Genomic DNA, 19,164 nt, shown 5'->3' on the forward strand with positions numbered 1-19,164 from the left:
AAACCCGAAGTGTAACACTTCCTACACCTCGATGAAACTGCACCCTAATTCAGGATGTGAGTGCTTGCAAAGCAGTGGCTTTTAGAAAAGTGTTTAAATGGAGAATCTATGAATTCGTCTGTATTGAATGCAGGGGAACAAAAGACAATTTTTTTTCAACTGGATAGGAAAAATTCTTTTGGTAAATGTTCCATAGGACTTTCTTAAATGAAAACAGATGGGTAAAAACTTTAAAAAAAAAAAAAAAAAAAAAAAAAAAAGCTTAGCTGTATCCTATGCATATATATTCTTCTGGGTGTATGCTTTCTTTAGCACTTGCGGCTCTTGAGAACACTTTCCTTTGTTATTGATGGGTGTAATTTGGCAACCAAATACTGTTTATCTCTTCTACTCTTTTGTACATTGCTAATAATTAAACTGCTGAATGAGAACTTGAAAAGTTTAACTGCTTTGTTTAACCAAGTGCTCATAATTCATGTGGTAGGAGTGGCTCCATGCTCTTTTTGTGCAAGGCTCATCTCCTGGTAAAGAAGGGAGTGAGCTCTGTTACAGCACGCTTACAGCTACTTGAACATTGTTGAAACAGGAAATATTAATATTGCACTGGAAGCAGGTTTTATAGCACACGCGAGTGCGCTAGATCAAGTCCAACTCTGGAGGCGGTGAATTGGAAGCATGCAGATGCACAGCCTGCCTTCTCTGCTAAGTGGGGTTTCACCTACACAGTTGCTCTGGCTCAAGATTTAGTGGTCACTCTTGCTGATTCCAGTCTGCTCTGAGGTTCTAGGAATATGTTGGGTGTAAGGTAGGGGAAAAAATGCTGGCAGTGATAGGCAGGATTGGTGGGTCATACTTCAGTGGGATGATAAGCACACTGTGCTGTGCCTCCCACAGCAAATGATTAACCTGATATGTTTGCTTTACTACTGAGGCTGTTTGGGTGATTTTTTAAATTTTTTTTTTCCTTTGGAACATGCATCTTCAAGCCATTATGTGTTATGGAATCAAACTGTTGGCAAGGTGGAGAGGGAGCAGTGCCCATGATGTGAGATGGTGGAGATGCAGTGGGGAGCAGTATCCAGGGCGGGCACCTTGCTTGTGGGTGCAGTGAGAAGGGCAGAGGCATGGGCTGGGCCCTGCACAGCTCTCTGGTGGATCAGCACTTCCTGTGCTTCTGTGCTTGTGCTTGTCTTCAAAAAGCCACAGACATCTGCAGCCGGGGTGCCAGTGCTTGGAGTGGGGGTGCCAGCAGAACATGCACTGCCTCAGTGTCAGAGGTGGGTGGAGGGAGATATAGGTGGGTTCCCCTGACAGGGTTTCTCTGGTCTGCCAGACCATGGCTGGTGAAGGCAAGCATTGCTTCAATCTGCTACATGGGACAGAAAAGGGAACCAGGGCCCTTGGAGATCTGTGGAGCAGAGCAAAGAAGTGCCTTGCATAAGAGATCAGCTTCCCTGCTGCCCCTCTGGTGGGCAGTTTCTCTGGTATCTGCAGAAACTCTACAGGGTACCCTTCTTTGCTCCGAATATGTTTTAAAATGCTAAAGAAAATAAATAGCTGATAAGAATGTTTGTTGTTGTCAGTGTCAAATTAAATTGCTGTTTTGTTCAAGTGAGTGTGTCTTTGCAAGAAACTTACCTAGGGGATCATGTCAGTGCTATTCTTAACACGTTGCTCAATGCAAATCTGTAGGGAGTCAAATTTGAACAGTAACTCATGGCTCTGACTCACATCCATGGACAAACAACTGCCAGCCCATGGAGCTGCTTCCTCAAGGTATGGAGCTGCTCAACCCTCAGCCTCCAGAACTGGCAGGGATTGCAGTTCTCTCCTCAGGAGCTTCTCCAGGTTGGGTACATAGGCTGAGCACTAGCAAAAGCAGGCAATAAAGGACACGCTCTCTGCACATTCTCTGTGAACCTTCACCTACTCTATTCAGTGTGTAGCAAAATCCCTGTGGCTTCCAGTGAGGTGTTTATACTGATTCTTATCTGGCTCCAAAAATCTATCTGGACATCCAGACGGGGAAATGAATACTTGTACATACTAGCCCTATTTTATTGGCCATTTCACCTAAAAAGTGAGGGTATCCTCCCACACTTGTGCTTGATTTGTACAGCTACTCAAAATGCTGGGTGTATGTGCAGAATGGGAGCCTCCCAGTAGCCAGAAGCCCAGCGTAGAGCAGTAACAGGGGAGCTGAGTTGGAAAAAGCCTGAACTATGTACATAAATATTTTCTGTTAAGACGGCCAGTATTCTGCAGGGTTGAAGGCCAGTGAATCTTCTACTTGTGTTTTTACAGGATTGTGTGGAAGGTATTTTGTAGCTCAGCACAGAGGGTACCTGTGCCTGGAAAAACAGTTAAAGTGACTAAAAACAAGATAATGTGCTTAAAAACTGAAGGACATAGTGGCTTTGCTGAAAACATGGTCCTATATCTAGGTCCAGCTTCTTTCATAAGTGAAACTGCTGATTTCATCCAGTCTTAATTACAGTGGGATCCCAGCTCCCACCTCGCTGCTGACCTTTGCAGATTCTGCATAGCCTGAACTTGCTGAGATACTTTCAGTTGATCTTATGGATTGCTGTGAGCTATGACTCTCAGCAGTGTGGTGGCACAGAGACCCAGCCTGTCTGGAGTCTGATCACTCCTTCAAAAGCTGATCTGTGTGGCTGGGTTTCAGCCTCTTCAGTGGCTGCGGTGACACAGCTGCTCATGCTGACCCTGTAATAGGCAGTATTTATGGCCAGGTGGGACTGCAGCAGCCAAGATTTAAATGAGTTTAAATTGCTCTGGAACCGCACCCTGAAGCTGTGGTTTTGTGTGTGTTTTCAGTTGGTTCTGCTGGTGTGAGAAACAGTCTTGACTCTTTTTTTTTTTCTTTTTTTTTTTTTTTTTTTTTGGCTGGGTCAGGCCTAATCCCACAGTCAGATCTGCCAGTCTGATGGTATAGCTGGCATGGGTATGAACACCAGGATCAGGCCAAGCTAATCTGAGCTGTGTTACTGCTGCGTGTGTTGGTGAAGCATGCCTGCACAGGGGCAGTGAAACATGGGGATGACAGTGTACTGGGGGGTACTGGGCACACACAGGTGGCCCTTGTGGGTGGCCCTGCTTCACACGCTGCAAGCTCAGTGCCCCACCTGCCTGCCAGGATGGACTGTCTCTCAGCTTTCTTCTGGACAAAGCAGTTTTGAATTACGAAAATGGTTGTGTTTTTTTTTTTTTTTTAAAGAATTTGCTCTCACATGCCGTAGTTTCATAAAGCCACAATTGTCAGTAAAGGTGCTGCAGCACTCACCAGGCGCTGCTGAAGGGCTATGAAAACTAAGAAACTGTCAAAACATTGGACTACTTGAACAAGAAGGGAAAAATATGCCTCTTGTACAAAAAGTGTCAGTGTATTTTTCCATCCCTTCTTGTAATGCTATTTTGAGTTGCAAGGCCTCAGCTGCGGGGACAAGAAGTGGTTTGTGACATGCACTGCTTGTTTCTGGAATTTTTACTTGTGGCAGGGAGAATAATTGGCTCAGTCGATACCTGTCAGGCCTCTGTTCAGCAGTAAACAAGGCTTGATTTCCATACGCTCTCAAAACAATGTAACAGAAGAAATAACACACTGAAATAGCAGCACAGGGCTTGTGGTAGTGTAATTTGTGCTGGAAAGAACAGCAATTACGCTTAGATTAATCTGGGATAGTATTTACCCAGGAAATATGTTTGGCTGTTTTTACAAAACCGGGCACTGAGAAAACATTATTTCATTGTATCTGAGCTCTAGCTGTTTTGAATACCACTTTTCAGAGTGTGGCAGGGCAGTTGTTGCTTGTTATGGTCTGTGATGGCAGAGAGATGGACAAGACCTGGTCTGTGTGTGTTAGCCAGATTGCCTGCAGCGGTGGGATGTGACTGCTTGTCACTTTGGGCTTGCATCACCTCTGGCCACGGTCATAATAAATCTTTAGGAAATGCATTGCAACACTCTAGAAGCAATATGTGTTCTATCATATGCAAAGGAGATAGATGCATATCGGGGGTGGCGATGGAGACTAAATGCATGATTTTGCTGAAGATATAACTGATGTGGATTGTTTTGAAACAAACTGAATGTAATTTTTTTTTAGTATTTTGGACAGTAAAAAAGCAAAATAAGGGCTGCTGTTCTCCGTGACACTGGACCATGGCAATAACACTTGGTAAATTCTCCTTTTTTTTGTACACTTGGGCAAAATTAAGTACCTCCACAAATATTTAGAGACGCTTCTGATAAAACAATTTCTGTAACATTTGCCTGTTTCTTTACCTGAAACTATGCAGTAGGCTGAGGACCAGCAATAAAGTGCTGCTGAGCAGGCTGAAAATGCAGCTTGATGAGGGGTATGTGTAAGATCTCCAGATGGATGAAGAAAAAAGCAATCAAAGTGTTCGGGTTCCTAGAGCAATAGCAGAATTTGTAAAATCTACAATTGTGATGAAGTTATTTCAATTTAATTTCTAGAAATCATAAAACAGGCTTTCTTGGAACCTGATCATCTGCATGGGAACTGTTGCTTCTTTGAAAAAAGTGTCTTCCTTCAGCTCGCTCATGACAGCAATTAACTTGCAGTCTAGCAAAAGCTGAAAAACTGATAGTGAGATAACAAGCTGTGTTGTGATAGCGAGTCTCTGCAGAAGGAACTTCCATGTAGTATTAGCAGTTGTGATGGAGCAGTTATTTTTCAGACTACTTTGATCCCTAAAGTGGTTAAGTACCTTGGAGAAAGGAGGATAACAATAGGTGGTAGGAGTGAGAAACCAGCACAAAGCCCAGGGGAGCAAATTGTTAAAGCTGTAGTGAAAGTGCAACATTTTGAAGCAGTGCTTCTGCAAAGTGAGTGGACTGCAGCTATGCAGGAGATGACAAAAGTCAGCACTGAGTCCTTGCAGATGTTATTTCCCATGTTGGGTGGAGAATTCAAAACCTGAGAACTAATAGTTCAAAATGGTGTTAAATTTACGTGCCTTGCTTGTGCTATGTTGCCACAACAGTAATGAATGCTAAATGTGCTTCCTGTGTTTTAGCAGTCTGTTTTACTATTTCAAGCAGAATGTTTTTGTTTTGAGATGTATCTCCTGATATTCTCTTGCTATTTTATTCACAACTGACATTTAAATTGTCACTGAAGTATTTTCACGAGTGGAAATACACTCAGGGCAGTGAAGAGGCTGTCCTGAGGTCAGCTCTTCTGCATTAATCTAAATCTTTTTGAGTGGAGACAAGCAACCTGAAAAATTAAAGACAAGGGGTGGACAAAATTTTTGTGTCAGTTTAGAGGAAATCTGAATTCAGTAGATCTAACAGGCATGCACCCACCAGTTTCTACACATGATTTAGTGAAAGCATATCTTGTGTGTGCAGCTGTCAGTGACTTGCAGTGGAAATGGAAGAGCTCTGTTTATTGATAAGGGGGAACATCTGGTCCACTTCTGATCTAATGACCATTGCACTAAGGTAGCTGTGTCTTTGTCAGATTGGTTCTGACTCTCAGTTTGTAGGCCATTAGACCTGTTGAGTGAAAGGGTGGGGTTTTGTTTGCTCTTTTCTAACCTTATTGTGAGAGCTGAGATAAGGCTTTTAGACTGTTGGTGCTTCGGTTCACTTCCTCAGTTTTAAATCCTGGGAAAATTTAATTCTTATTTCTGGGCATGTATTTGAGCAAGAAATAAGGGTCAGACCACTTATAGAAGTCCCTAGGGGCAGCATAGGCAATCGCTGTACAAGCAGTGCTTGCCTGTGACTGGTGCCTGGCAGTGAGGGAGCCCTGGGAGAGGATTAACTGGAGCCAGTGCTGCTGGTCCTGATAACTTTGTGGGCTCTGGTTGCTCACTGTGGAGCAGAGGCAGACAGGCAGGCTGCAGGTGATAGATGAGGCCATTACTGATATGGCACCGCCTTTGAAGTGCTTACCTGCGTGGGTACAGCATGTTTGTCCTCTACCTTCAAGAACCTATCATCTCACCTATGAAGCAGGAACAAAGAATCTCTCTCCTGCCTTACTGTACCTGGATGGACTGGCACAGTCAGTGACAAGCTTCTAGGGCGCGGTCTGGGTTTGTAAGCCCTTATGCTGCACCTCTGTCCTCCTTTTTTCTGCTGGTTCCTGCTCATGCTGGGTCACCTCAGCTGGAGAAATAGCCAAGTGCATTGTGGTCTGTGAATTCTTTTGCAGGCAGCTGAACTGCCCTCCCTGGAGAGCTGGGAACATGCCAGGAGCTGACCTGTCTCTGCTGCTAGGTGCGGAGGGATCCCTAATTGCCTGAACTTATTACCATGTCTGTATATTGATGTTCTGTACCATGTCATTACTTTTCCTGTGATTTGTAGGCCATTTTTACATTAAAACTTTTCAATTTAATTCTAGGGGTCAATTAATTCTGTAGATGCAAATTAAATTGGCTCAGCTATGTTATCCCTACTTCTTAAGGTTTTCTTCCTACCCACTGACATCTAAAAAGCTGCTGTGTGCTTATATATAAAAAAAAATTGAAATTACAAACTTCAAAGATATTGAGACTCTAGCAATTATTTAGGAAGGGAAAGCAAAACAGATACGTTCTCCAAGTGTAAAGCTGCCAATCTCATGACGTGCATGTTTTTCTGTTTTTATTAATGTACTATTGTTTGTATCTTAAAGTTAAAAAAAAAAGAGCTTTGCATATCCAGGTGTTTTCTGAATGTCCTTTCAGAGTGCGGAGAGAATTAAACAGCATTTTAGACTTTGATAGAGGACGGACTCTGCAGCAGACTGACAGCATGGGAACTAGCAGGGGACAGTGAATTGTCAAAAGAGCCCTGAAGTCCAGATGTTGGGACTGAGTGTCTCTATGGTGCAGTCTTTCTCAAGATTTACCCAGTGCTTAAGTGATGTTTTTGCTTCTGGCTTGGCTTAGGCAAGTGTTTCTGTCCTCCTGAGTCTCATAGTTCAGATATTGAGGCTCATGCAACTCTTGTCTGTGTTACTCAGTTACTCAGGCTCAGTTTTCTCTGCAGAGCATCTCTTTCTTGCTACAGCATTCCTACTTGTCACCTTTCCTGTTCTTTGACCTACATCTAACCACATTTTCTTCTGCCTTCAGTGTGAGTTTTCTGGTGGGGTGCTTTCTGATGTTAAACTCCCAATGATCTGAACACCAAATCAGTTTGCTAGCTGTTTCCTCTCAAAGAGATTATCACTCTGGGCCTTTTTTAGGAGGTGGAAGGAGCTTTTTCCTTCTCTCTCCCCTCTCCTGCTCCTATTTTTGTCTCCCTCCATTCTCAAAGCCAAGAGCAGCTGCTTATTTATCAACATCCAGGCAGAAGGCATTTATTACAAGCGCACCTGAAATTGCATTTGTGTTCTCAGACTGTCATGTGAATCAGATTTTTGACGCTTGAAAGACCAAAAACAGTGATAGGTAACAGGGAGTTATCTCAGTTGGTGATCATTTAAATGGCAAGTAGTGTTTTGAAATTCTCTTTTGGAATAATGACAGTGACCAAAACTAGGTTTCAACTAGCTTGCAATTTGGTGAAGCATCAATTACTCCTGTCAGTACTCTGGCTTCTTCAGTCTCTTGGATACCCTGTAGCCACAGTAAGCCGAGTACTTTTTCCTGTTTCCTTGAGAGAACTAAGACATCTCGAACAGCTTAGTTAGAGTGACTAGCTACTGTTTGCAGAGTAGAGCATCTAAACTGACAGCCACAGGAGTGATAGAGCCATAGGTAAACTCAGCATGTGCAAACAGAGGAGGGGTGGACAATCCTGAATCCAGACTCCCTGTTGTCACTGCAGTGAGTTCAGTCTGTGCTCTGTCTCTTCCCCCTGACAGCCTCTAGTCTTTCCTGCTCTTCTGCTCTGCAACACCTCGTGCTTCATCCACAAACATTTATGGGTGGAGTTGTGGCTGTAGGTGATGTGATGTCTAAATATAATGAAACATGCCTCTGGGGCTCAGCAGATGTGTCGTCTTGCTGTAGACAGTAACATTTTTCTGTGCCGTTCACAGCTGAGCTGCTTATTTTGCTAGCCTGGCAATATTAAAATATTTTTTCATTATTGCTTTTATATTTTGTTTGTGTTAAGTTTAATAGGTAGGTAAGGAAACTTAATCCGTATTGCAAAAATTTTAGCTACTTTATTAAAGACTGTTAGTGTATATTGCTAATAAAAAAGCAAACATTTAAAGTAATTCTAGTGAAATGAACAGAGCAAATGTGTCAAAATACATGGAATTCAACTCCCAACATTAAGAAAGCCATGGACATATGAAACTGACAGAGGAACCTTTCACTTTTTAATAGTTGGTTCCTCATGAATTTACCACTGGAGAAGGAAAGCCTGTCGGAAATTCCTGCTGGAATATGTTATATTATTTCAAATGCCTTGAGCCCCCAGTGAGAATCTTAACTGCTTTTTTTTTTTTTTTTTTTTTTTTTTTTTTTTTTTTTTTAACATTGCCTTATTTAAAAGCCCACATGAAAAACGTCATGCTGCTCTTTAACACAACTTACAACCTGACTAACTCCTTAACAGTATAGATTTTCCCAAGCTTTTCTCAAGCTTGACTGTGTTAATGACCATCTAGGTAAAGATGGGATGACCTGCCAGGGGAAGAAATAACTTTTCATTGGTGTTCAGTGCCTTTTCATTTCCATCAGCCTGAGTTCTTAAGGCTTGTAACTTTATTACAGTAATGTAGACTGAGTTGGTATCAGCAAACAGTTTCAAGATTGACTAGATAGTGCACAGAAAGAAGCTAACAGTTATAAAGGTATCCTGAGTACCTGAATCTTGGGGACAAGGGTTGCACTGAGGTGAAGTGTACAGAGATAAACAGCTTTAATAAGGAGTTACCTGAAATATTTCTACCAACAATGAGGCTGGCAGTTAAATGTCAGTGGAAGCAGCTGGCAACAGGCAGGCTTAAAAACTGCATTTCATGCTTATAATTTTAGATGACATTTGCTTTGAAACTAACTAAAATTGGTTAGGATTAGATTTTCCTTCCTTCAAACTCACATTCTGTCTCCCTCCTTGTTCCTCCAAGCATATAGAATAAATACAATGAAGTTAAAATACAGTGAGTTTTATTTTACTGCATGAGTTAAAGTACCTTAGCAGGCAGAGATGTCTACACTTTGGTATCATTGTTTAGTAAGATAAAGATAGAACTACTTAATGTATATTGCCTCTACCATAGTGACACCTTATTGTACTGCAGAAAGCTTGATGTCTGAAAAAAAGACTAAGGGTTATGTATAACTGCATGCAAAATGAACATTAAGTGTCCTAACTGTGCATATGACTACTTACTGAGTGCCAAATTCATCTGTGTAGTTAAATGTGGCTTTGTGAGAATTCAGGTATTGTAAGACGTGTCCAGGAGTCTGTCAGCCCTCTGCCAAGGTCAACATTTGACAGACTCTTGAAATCTAACAGTTTTGATACTTGGCTCCAGAAGCATGGGTTGTGGTTGCTGTTGCATCATAGACCCTTTGTACCACTAAGATTCAAGAATTGAAATAGTATTCCTTTTCTGTAAGTGGATGTGGTTGGACTTTGTGGTACGAGATACAGAAGACTGGGGCCTTTTGTCAGAGAAGTGAGGGGCAAATGCCTCTGGGAGAGTGAATGGACAGGCATAAGTCTCCACAAGAAAACTCCAGGGAAGGAGCATTTTAGCAAACACGTTATTTTGCATCAAGATGTCCTTTTACTGGACTTACTGTAGGAAAAGATGGTGAAATGGTGCTTCATTTTTCTCTATGTAATGCCTGGCAGTGAAATCTGGTCCAGAACAGTGACCCAGTAGATCCTGCATGACAGATCTGTGAGATTCTCTGTCTGGAAGATGTGTATTTGTGTATGAAAATCAGAGCCTGTATGCTTCAGACAATGTAATAACCAGATTAAGAAATCCACAGTCTTTTCTCAGGGAAGAAGAAAGCAGTTATTCAGGGGAAAAATAGGAATTCCAGACTGAAGGGCTTCATAATTTGATCAAGTGTGTTAGTCTACTGTCTCTGGCAAAACTGTCACCTATGTTGACAACTGTGGTAGATTGGTAGATTTTGGTTGCTTTACTTTCTGTTCAGAGCTCTTTCTGGAGCAGATGTTCAGCAAATTAACTCAACTTCCTTAACTGGAGCCATAGAAAGAAGATTCAGGCCATCTGGTTGAATTGCTGAGACATGTTCTAGTTGCTTGCAACTGTGCTTTTTGGAAGGGGAAGTCTATAGAAGGCTGTCCTGACCAGAACATTAGATTTTTCTACTGAAGAGAAATATCTTCCAACACAACAGCAGTCCTGTAGGTACTCTATGCCCTAACAGAACTCCTGTAATATACTTTGTTTTGTAAAATTTTTTCTTGGTGACCTTTTGAATGATCTCTGTTCAGTTTTAGGTGGCATTTTTTTCCTCTGCACAGTCTGTAAACTGTGGCACTACATACCTGTGATTTGGTATTTGGGAACAGAGACTTAGGAGGAAATTGTCTGCCTCTGTAGCTTTGAGCAGTGTTTTTCCAACAGCTGTGTGTGTAAACCTGTTCACACAATTATTTTCAGCTGCCTGGAAACACTGTAAGCTCTGGTAACAGTGAACCTGGTCAGAGAGTATGGCCACTTCACAATTCTGCTCCAGTTATAAGGGGTGGATGGTGTACCATTTGCTAAGGTAGCTCCAGGAGCAACCATTGAGCCATGGTAGTCTATGCAGAGCCAGTCCTGTCTACCTGATAGTACAAATTTTAACAGAAATAAAAGATGACACTAAATTCATTGGACTAGATGTTCATGTTATGAAAGTATACAACTACTTAATCCTGTAACCTAAGATTTTGGCATCAACCTTGATTTAAAATGCATTAAGTTTTTTCTTGAAGCTCCAACACTGAAGTGTGATGGCAGATGCTTCACGTTTAGAGACTTCCATTGTGCAAACAGCTGCAAATGGAATGCTGCCTGGAGTCTGCTCATCACTGCTTTTGTACCTGGCTCTGAATTCTCCAGAACAAAGCATCACTCTGGAGGTTTTGTGCAAGGGGCTCTTGGCTTTTATTTTTGTGTTCTTTGAGCTAATGCAGTACAACAGTTAAACACCTGCCAGTGCACTAGTGCTGGTGATATGGAGATAGACTTCGGCAGAGGAGGCAGGAAGATGTGAGGGGGGGGGGGGCACAGAATTTGCAGAACTTCCTGCCATTGAGCAAGGACTGTGAGTCACTGTGCCAGCCTTCTTATATTGCCATCTGCTTTACACAGCTCTTGGGATAGCACGCAGCTGGTACTGTGAAATGAGATGTAGATGATGTTCAACAAATACTCTGGTCAAAAACCTTTATTCTAGCATTTCATTGGAGTATGTTATCTCTTTCCTTCTCCCTCAGTTCCAAACTTATTCTTCTCTGTTACTGTAAGAGGATTTTTGAGGTACTATACTGTATATATTACTATGCGAAGGTTGGTGGTTCTGCCTGCAGCAGAGGGGTTGGAGCTTGATGATCCTTGGGATCCCTTTTAAACTAAGTCATTCTGTAATTCTCTGTCCTGTACCAATCACTGTTGTTGTGCCAAAAGTCACTGCCTTCCTTGCTCATTTCTCACTTTCTATGGGAAATTGTCTTTGGTGTCAGGAACCTGTGAGGAATTGGCACAGGCTATTAAGATCCTCTTCTTTCCCTTTGTCAGTATGAGAAATCTTCTGGTATGCTTGTGGCAAATGCCTTGTTAAAGGACCTACCTTCTATATGTAGCCATGTGCAGTTCCTGAGCTACTGCTGACAATCATGTCTAAGTATGAATGAATGACCAGGAAGACTTAACTGGTGCTATGTGTGTTATGATAATACTTTTCCCAGCCTCAGTTTTTTAAAAGAATATAAAAGCTGTTTTGGAAATTGCTATCCCAGAACAACTTGGAATTTTCTTTTTTCTTGGGAAAGGCTGCTGATGTAGTCTACCTAGACTTCAGCAAAGCCTTTGACATGGTCTCTCACAGTATCCTTCTGCAGAAACTGGCTGCCCGTGGCTTGGACAGGTTTACCCTCTGTTGGATAAGGAACTGGCTGGAGGGCCGTGCTCAGCAGGTGGTGCTCAATGGAGTTAAGTCCAGCTGGAGACCTGTTTCAAGTGGCGTGGCCCAAGGGTCGGTGCTGGGGCCCATCCTGTTTAATATCTTCATTGACGACTTAGATGAAGGGACTGAGTGTACCCTGAGTAAGTTTGCAGATGACACCAAGCTGAGAGGTGGTGTCGATCTGCCTGAGGGCAGGGAGGCCCTGCAGAGGGATCTAGATAAGCTGGATTGCTGGGCCGAGGTGAATGGGATGAGGATCAACAAGGCCAAGTGCCGGGTCCTGCACTTTGGGCACAACAACCCCATGCAGCACTACAGGCTTGGGGATGAGTGGCTGGATGAGTGTGAAGAGGAAAGGGACCTGGGGGTGTTGGTTGATGCTCGGCTGAACATGAGCCCACAGTGTGCCCAGGTGGCCAAGAGGGCCAACGGCATCCTGGCCTGCATTAGAAATGGTGTGGGCAGCAGGAGCAGGGAGGTGATCATCCCCTGTGCTCAGCTCTGGTGAGGCCGCACCTCGAGTGCTGGGTTCAGTTTTGGGTCCCTCACTACAGAAATGACATTGAGGCCCTGGAGCGTGTGCAGAGAAACTGGAAACAAAACTGGTGAGGGGTCTGGAGCACAAACCTTATGAGGAGCGGCTGAGGGAGCTGGGATTGTTCAGTCTGCAGAAGAGGAGGCTCAGGGGAGACCTCACTGCACTGTACAACTTCCTGAAGGAAGGCTGTGGTGTAAAAGGGTCTGGCCTCTTCTCCCAGGCAAATAGTAGAACCCGAGGTAATGGTCAGAAGTTATACCAGAGGAGGTTTAGGTTGGACATTAGGAGAAACTTTTTCTCTCAGAGGGTGGTCAGGCACTGGAATGGCTGCCCAGGGAGCTGGTGGAGTCGCCATCCCTGGCAGTGTTCAAGAGGCGCCTGGATGAGGAGCTGCGTGATATGGGCTAGTGCTTGTGGTACTACTAGGAATGGGGGGGTTGTTGGACTAGATGATCTTGCAGGTTGTTTCCAACCTTGCGATTCTGTGATTCTGTAAATGCTCCATAAGTTTACATTCAAAAATCAAAACTAAACTTTTTGCTTTTCTTCTATGCTCTTTGGTTCTTTTATAGGAGGTTTGAGTATGGCTTCATTTAAAAGTAAAATTCATGTATCCATGGGGAAGATTGAAAGTCACTGTGGATTAGACCTGTAAAAAACATTTACTGTCATATTAAGTATAGAGACATAGATGTGAAAAATATGGTAAACTCAGTGCTAATGCAGATTATATCTAACCCTGGGACCTTCAAAATCTTTGTCGTGGTTACAATAAGAGGGCAATATTTGCATAGCTGGCAGCTGTGGAGCTCTTGAAATTATTGTGTAAGCTGAGCAAATGAGAACCTGAAATTCTGCGTCTCTTTCCAGGTGCTGTTGTTCAAGATTACGGCCCCTGAGCACCTAATCCTGTCGCAGATTTCAGTAACTGTATTGAGGCTTCATAAGCAGTGGTAACGTTTCTGACAGCTCGCTAGGCTCAATCTAAAAGCATTTAAGTGCTCTCTATTTCATGCTGATTCAGACAGAAAAACTTTCTTGGGACACGTCATATGTAAGTGCACGTGGCACTTTGGGAGTAGCTGTCCTTGCATCAGAGAGCATCAGAAGGAATTCTTGCAATCCCCAACCCGGAAACATGTTTTGTCTACTGTTCCATGGAGGTGCTACTCCATAGCAAAATATTTTAAATAAAAGTGAACACAGCTGCAATATGTCAGATGATGGAAGTATTAACTCAGAATAGCCCTGTGTAAACAGAGTTGGGAAGTGGAGGAAACATGTAGAAGGAGAATATATAATATAGTTCTTAGAATGCCACTTTATTTTCCATTGAATCAACTGAAGTAATTGTGGAAAGAGTTTGCTTAAACAATTGTTGTATCATACTGTGTGCCACAGCAAGTCTATTTTCATTTTTGTTGAAAACTGTGACAATTTGAGCTGTAATGCTGCTGGTTGCCCCATGCTTCCTACACACTCTTTCTTCACCATTTTTCAAGGAAGGAGCCTCTGTAATGAGGGAATCTAATTCTTTTTTTTTTTTTCTTTTTTTTGTATGTAATAATGCTGGCTGATGGAGTGGCAACATCTTAAATGAGATGAAATGGGAAGCTTTTAAGCACTGTACTGGTATTTGTTCATATATTCATAACATTCTCTCTTAGAGGAAATAGTTGTGATGTTTTTCTGAATTCCAAATCCAAAATCCACAGGCTGGTATACTGAATCATAAGGTGTGATTTTTAGATATATATTTTTTTCATTATATTATAGCTCCTATGTAGTGAAGGTGTGCCTTGTTCTGTGTCATTTAGCTCTTTTCAGCAATAACATTTTGAATCTGTCCAGATCCTGCTTGGCCATACCAGTGAGCTGGAGGTCTCCAGGTGAAACATAGTCCTGTTTACTCTGTCCCAGTAACATCCTTTATAATAGCAATTTTTGCAGTTCAGCACTGTCAAGAAGCTACTGATAAAGCAGAATGCATTTATATTTCATAATTCTTCCCTAACTTCTGACTGATAAGTGCCTTGTTTGGTAGAGAGACCTGAGTTCTCTGTTGTAAAACCAAGATCATCTCTGTTGAACTTTGTGTGAATGCGTATACCCAAAGATATATGCTGAAGTCTATAGTCAAAGACTGAAGCTTTTGCCAAAAATTCTGCAGTATAGTAAACCTTAAGGATGCATAATTTTGGAAGTTTTCAAATTAATTTCCTCTGCAGTTTAATCCTGGTGCTGCCTTTATCCTGAGGTTTATCACTGCTGTTACTGAAAGTGTCTGCAATAATTTGTTTGTTGTGGTAGTGCTGTTGCTCTGAAGCCAGCATGTGCTGGAGAGACAAAGCATAAAATGGATCTTACCACATGGTAATATTGCAAGAGACTCTTCCTAGCATAAGTGGTATAGTGTTGGCACCCCCAATACTCTGATTGTTTGGAGCTCACTTTCAGCACATAACAAGATGCTTTGACCTGTCAGAAAGGATGCCTGACTTTCTAACTCCTGAGCTGCTGATACAGTACCTCTTCTAGAAGATATGTTATTTACTTTTCAGTGTCTATCAGCTACTTCTCCTCTACTTTTATCCTTTTCCCTCATTGCTGAAAGGTTCTCTAAGACTACAGCAGTCCTGTACTGTCTGTCATTGCCTTCAGCCACCCTATGAGTTGATATTCACAAAAAATTTTAATGAAGAAGGAAGGTCTGTTCCCTCTGGTATGTTCTTGTTGAGGATGGGAGGGACCTGTGGATATGTAAATCTCAGACTAGATTGTAAAGTATTAAAGTTGTTCAGGTAAGTTCCTAGAATGATGTTTATCAAGCGAGTTGTATGGTTTTTCACTCCCACTTTCAGATAAGCTACCTGTTATGCTGCTTTGATTGTGGCAGGTTGTGTTCGAAGGGCAGAGGTAAATGGTGGGAGCAACTAAATGTGTGAGCTGAGAGGAAGAAAAAATGAAAGATGCATGTCTTTCAAGAAGGACCAAGGTCAGATTCAGTACCACCTGTCACATCACAGTTGACAGGCCATAACAAGTCAGGGCAATTGGCTGGACTCCTCTGATGGATGGCAATTGCCATCATCCATGGGTCTTGTACCCCTGGGTCAGCAGTGCTGCCTGAAGACTCACTCCAGAGCTCATTGGCACAGGTAATGAAGTAGTGTATTAATACTGAACATGTAGCTCACTGGTACTTTGCCCTTGTCTCATAGAGCCAAGACTCCTGTCCAGCAGAACAGTGACAGGATGTGAGATCAGTCTGTTCTGGACAAGCTGGTGATGAGGATGGCAGAGCTCCACAGCCAGTTTGCCATGTTAAGTGTTTTATGACTTGAGCCTCACGTTTGTCTCCACACTAGCGTTTCAGATCACAGTGACCTGATTACAGCATCTGAGAGCTCTCTTTAGAGTGAGTCATGTTTATTGAGATATCAGACTTGAAAGAGACTCAGAGCAAGACATTTGTTTTATCAGTTCATGAAACTTCTGCGTAATTAGGAAGAACCCATCTTAAAAGCAGAGGAAGATGAGACACATCAATTCTTGTGATGATTAAAACTGAAACAACAAAGCTCAAAGTAACTGTGTGATAAATTAAGAAATGTATGGTAGCTTCAGTCCAGTGTGGGCAAGTAGTGTCCTTTCGTGTGTACTCAGTGTGTGCTCAGTGTATTCCTGCTTGACAACACAGGCTCTTGGTGTGCTGAAGCAAAAGGGGTCTGTCCTGGGTGTGGTGTCCATTTGGAGAAGGAAGTATTTTAAATATCACTACCGCAAAATGAAGTGGAAGTGATTTTACTTGACTCTATTTTTTTTCATTAACTTCAAATAGATGGGATCACCCATTTTTTTTTTTCTTTAGGTTCAGCTTTCAATGAATGCATTGTAAAGCACAGATTCTTGCTTTATCGTGGTGTCCTTTATCCAAATTACTCGTATCAGCTCAGGAAAGTGGTTACTCACTAAATGAGGCAGTTGCATCAGGGAAATGATGAAAACTTTCTTGAGGCTTGCATGGTCTTCATGACAGCTCAACTAAAGTTGTGTTGAACAGTGCATTTGGAGAAGAGAGAATCTGTTTTTTATGGAGTATACTTCTTGATGGTCTTAGCTTGTAGGATTATGCAGAAAGTGTCTGGCCCTGTTTCTGACCCCACCCTTTACTTGTATGAGCATGGCTGCAGTTGTGCAGTCATTCAGATCAGAGATGTGAAGAAGCTTGCTTATAGGATCGCAAGTCTTGCTTTCCAGCAAGGTCTGCTCTGTTTTCCACTTCACAAACACAGCAGTAAGTTAGTCAGCTCTGGCACAGACTTGGAATTTGTGGTTGGGAAACATGATGGAGGATAGGTCAAACTCTTCTGGCAGGCACCAGCACAAACAGGGTGCCATTTTGGTAACTGGTTTTTGAAGGCTTCCTTAAGCATAAGTTTCATGCTATGATTGAAACTTAAGACAGAAGTCTGTAGTATTGCAGTGACCTTATTTTAGATTAATTACTGGAAACATTTGAACTTCTGGGAGGACTGAATTGCTCACAAGAGGGCCTGTGTTCCCTACGAAGGGGGAGATCAGTCATGGGGTAGTTGTTAATGATCAGGGATGTTTCCAGCTGGAGAGGTGCAGAGAGTCATTCTTAATAGGTTCCTTAATAGGAAGTGATGTGGTTCAGCAGTAAGGAGTATGAATACCACAGCCCTTTCATTTGCTTACAGCTCTTATCACAGGGCCCATCAGTGAGAGGCAGCTCGTTCTGTTGCAGGTTAACAGCTTGCTGAAACTGCAGCTGGCTCCCAAGTTGCCTTGAGATATATTTGCAGTGCATTATTTCTATCTCTGCTGCTGAAGGGGCAATTCCTCTACCAATGCTCACTTGGGTGGTCCCCAAACTCCTCCAGGTACGTGTGAGCTGAAACTGTCAGCTCCCACACATAGCTCCACCTGCATAAGAATTCATACATGCCCCCAAATCAGGTAGCAGACAAATGTGAGACCTCCTGGGTCTGAGCAAGCGGAACTTGAGGAATTCACCCTCCAAGAGGAAAAAGTGGTCTAAATGTTTGAGTGCCAAAAATGACCACTTTCCTGGAGGACAGATTTAGTCTGTCTTAGTTTCTCTTCTTTGCATAGGCTTTCAGTAAAACTTCTCTAAACCACTCCTGACTTGTGTGTAACTTGATATGGGTCTCTGTTTGCAGCTATTGTGGATGATGAAAGGCTTTCAGCAGAGGAGATGGATGAAAGGAGACGTCAGAACATTGCTTATGAGTACCTCTGTCACTTAGAAGAAGCAAAAAGGTAAGTAAATGAAAACATTATCACACAGCCTTTAAATACAGAAGTTGAGGCATGCTGTTTTCCTGAACATTGTGATACATAAAACAACTATGGGATTAAGTTAGTATTGGAATTTCTAGCATTTCAGTATGAGAAACAAATGCCTAGTATGGAAAGTTTCCTTGAAAGAAAGAGTTAAAAAGTCAAGAACATCTCTTTGGAGTTGCTGTGGTGACCAGCTTCAATGAAAGCAAGGGCAGGGTGCTGAAACTTAGGTCTGTGGTTTTGTAAGATGTGTCAGGCTCATGTAATAGACTGGGGAAATGTTTATCGTCCTGGCTGCATGGTTCTCTTCCCTTCTTGATGCCAGCACTTTTGTGGAGTGACTTGGATTGCTAAAATGGCAGATTATCACTTGAGATCTTACTGGGTTAATGATCTGTACCAGCTGAGTGTTTTAGTGGTAGTGTGTGGCAAGTGCAGGCAGAGCAGTAAGACAGGGACTCCTTGTCTTACTCCTCTAACACATTGGTCATGTTTACTCTTTTGAAGTGGCAGCACTGATCTGCAAGGACAAGGGATTTTATTACTCCTACACAACTATACCACCACATTTATTCTTCTTTCTCAAAACTAATTCAGCAATATTTTTGTAATTACAGACCAAGAAAGTGAGGTGGAATATCCTTGTGCTTTTGGAATAGCTCAAACTGCTGCCATTATCATTTGTAAATGTATGCTTGTATAATCAATGAATATTAAGATGTTATAATTATGAAATAAACAAGAGTTAGGCAAAGTAGATTATGATAACAAAAAGAGAATAGATAGAAAGCTAACCCATATACTGGGCTCACTTACAAAACTCCAGCACAGTGAACCTCCAGAAGAGATCCTTCCCTACTGGTAGCCAGCTCTTAAATAGGTCTAGGAGAGGTGAAGCCTGGCTCCACCCCTTCTGGCAGCACAGGTGAATTGCCTTCACCTGTGCTCCTGTGGCTGAATTATTGCTAGCCTCAGGTGATCAGTCAGAGATTTAGGCTGTGACTCAGCAGTTCCCATAGAATAGTTTATGCTCAGAGATGGAACAGAATTTTCCAAGATGCTGTCATGCTCTATTGTGTCAGTGATGCTCTGTTGGTAAACCATCCCACTTTGCTTTGCATCTCTTGATTGCATTTTATTCTTAATCTCCAGTTGGATGACTTTCCTAGAAATTCCTGTATACAAATGGAAAC

General features: G+C 42.4%; 1 protein-coding gene and 2 long non-coding RNA genes across 12 annotated transcripts in view; 2 read left to right on the plus strand and 1 right to left on the minus strand.

Moving 5' to 3' along the window:
- Positions 1-19,164, minus strand: part of LOC128074677 (uncharacterized) — a 406,066-nt gene that overhangs the window by 182,337 nt on the left and 204,565 nt on the right. The gene's annotated exons all lie outside the window — the stretch shown is intronic.
- The window catches only part of IQGAP2 (IQ motif containing GTPase activating protein 2), a 228,026-nt gene that overhangs the window by 108,644 nt on the left and 100,218 nt on the right, over positions 1-19,164 (plus strand). For 8 of the 10 annotated variants that reach the window (XM_052670709.1, XM_052670712.1, XM_052670715.1 and 5 more), the window contains exon 2: positions 17,848-17,947. The exons of 1 other annotated variant lie outside the window; for it this stretch is intronic. In XM_052670709.1, coding sequence (XP_052526669.1) covers positions 17,848-17,947 — 100 coding nt within the window. Of the gene's footprint in view, positions 1-13,574; positions 13,594-17,847; positions 17,948-19,164 lie in introns of those variants that run through there. One more of the 10 variants, XM_052670711.1, reaches the window with a different exon arrangement.
- LOC128074679 (uncharacterized) lies at positions 3,477-8,474 on the plus strand. The gene is made up of 2 exons (XR_008203266.1): positions 3,477-6,277; positions 6,730-8,474. It is a non-coding gene; the product is annotated as an uncharacterized LOC128074679 (long non-coding RNA).

The sequence above is a fragment of the Tympanuchus pallidicinctus genome, unplaced genomic scaffold, assembly GCF_026119805.1.
Source record: "Tympanuchus pallidicinctus isolate F22 unplaced genomic scaffold, pur_lepc_1.0 scaffold9, whole genome shotgun sequence".
Taxonomy (NCBI): Eukaryota; Metazoa; Chordata; class Aves; order Galliformes; family Phasianidae; genus Tympanuchus; species Tympanuchus pallidicinctus.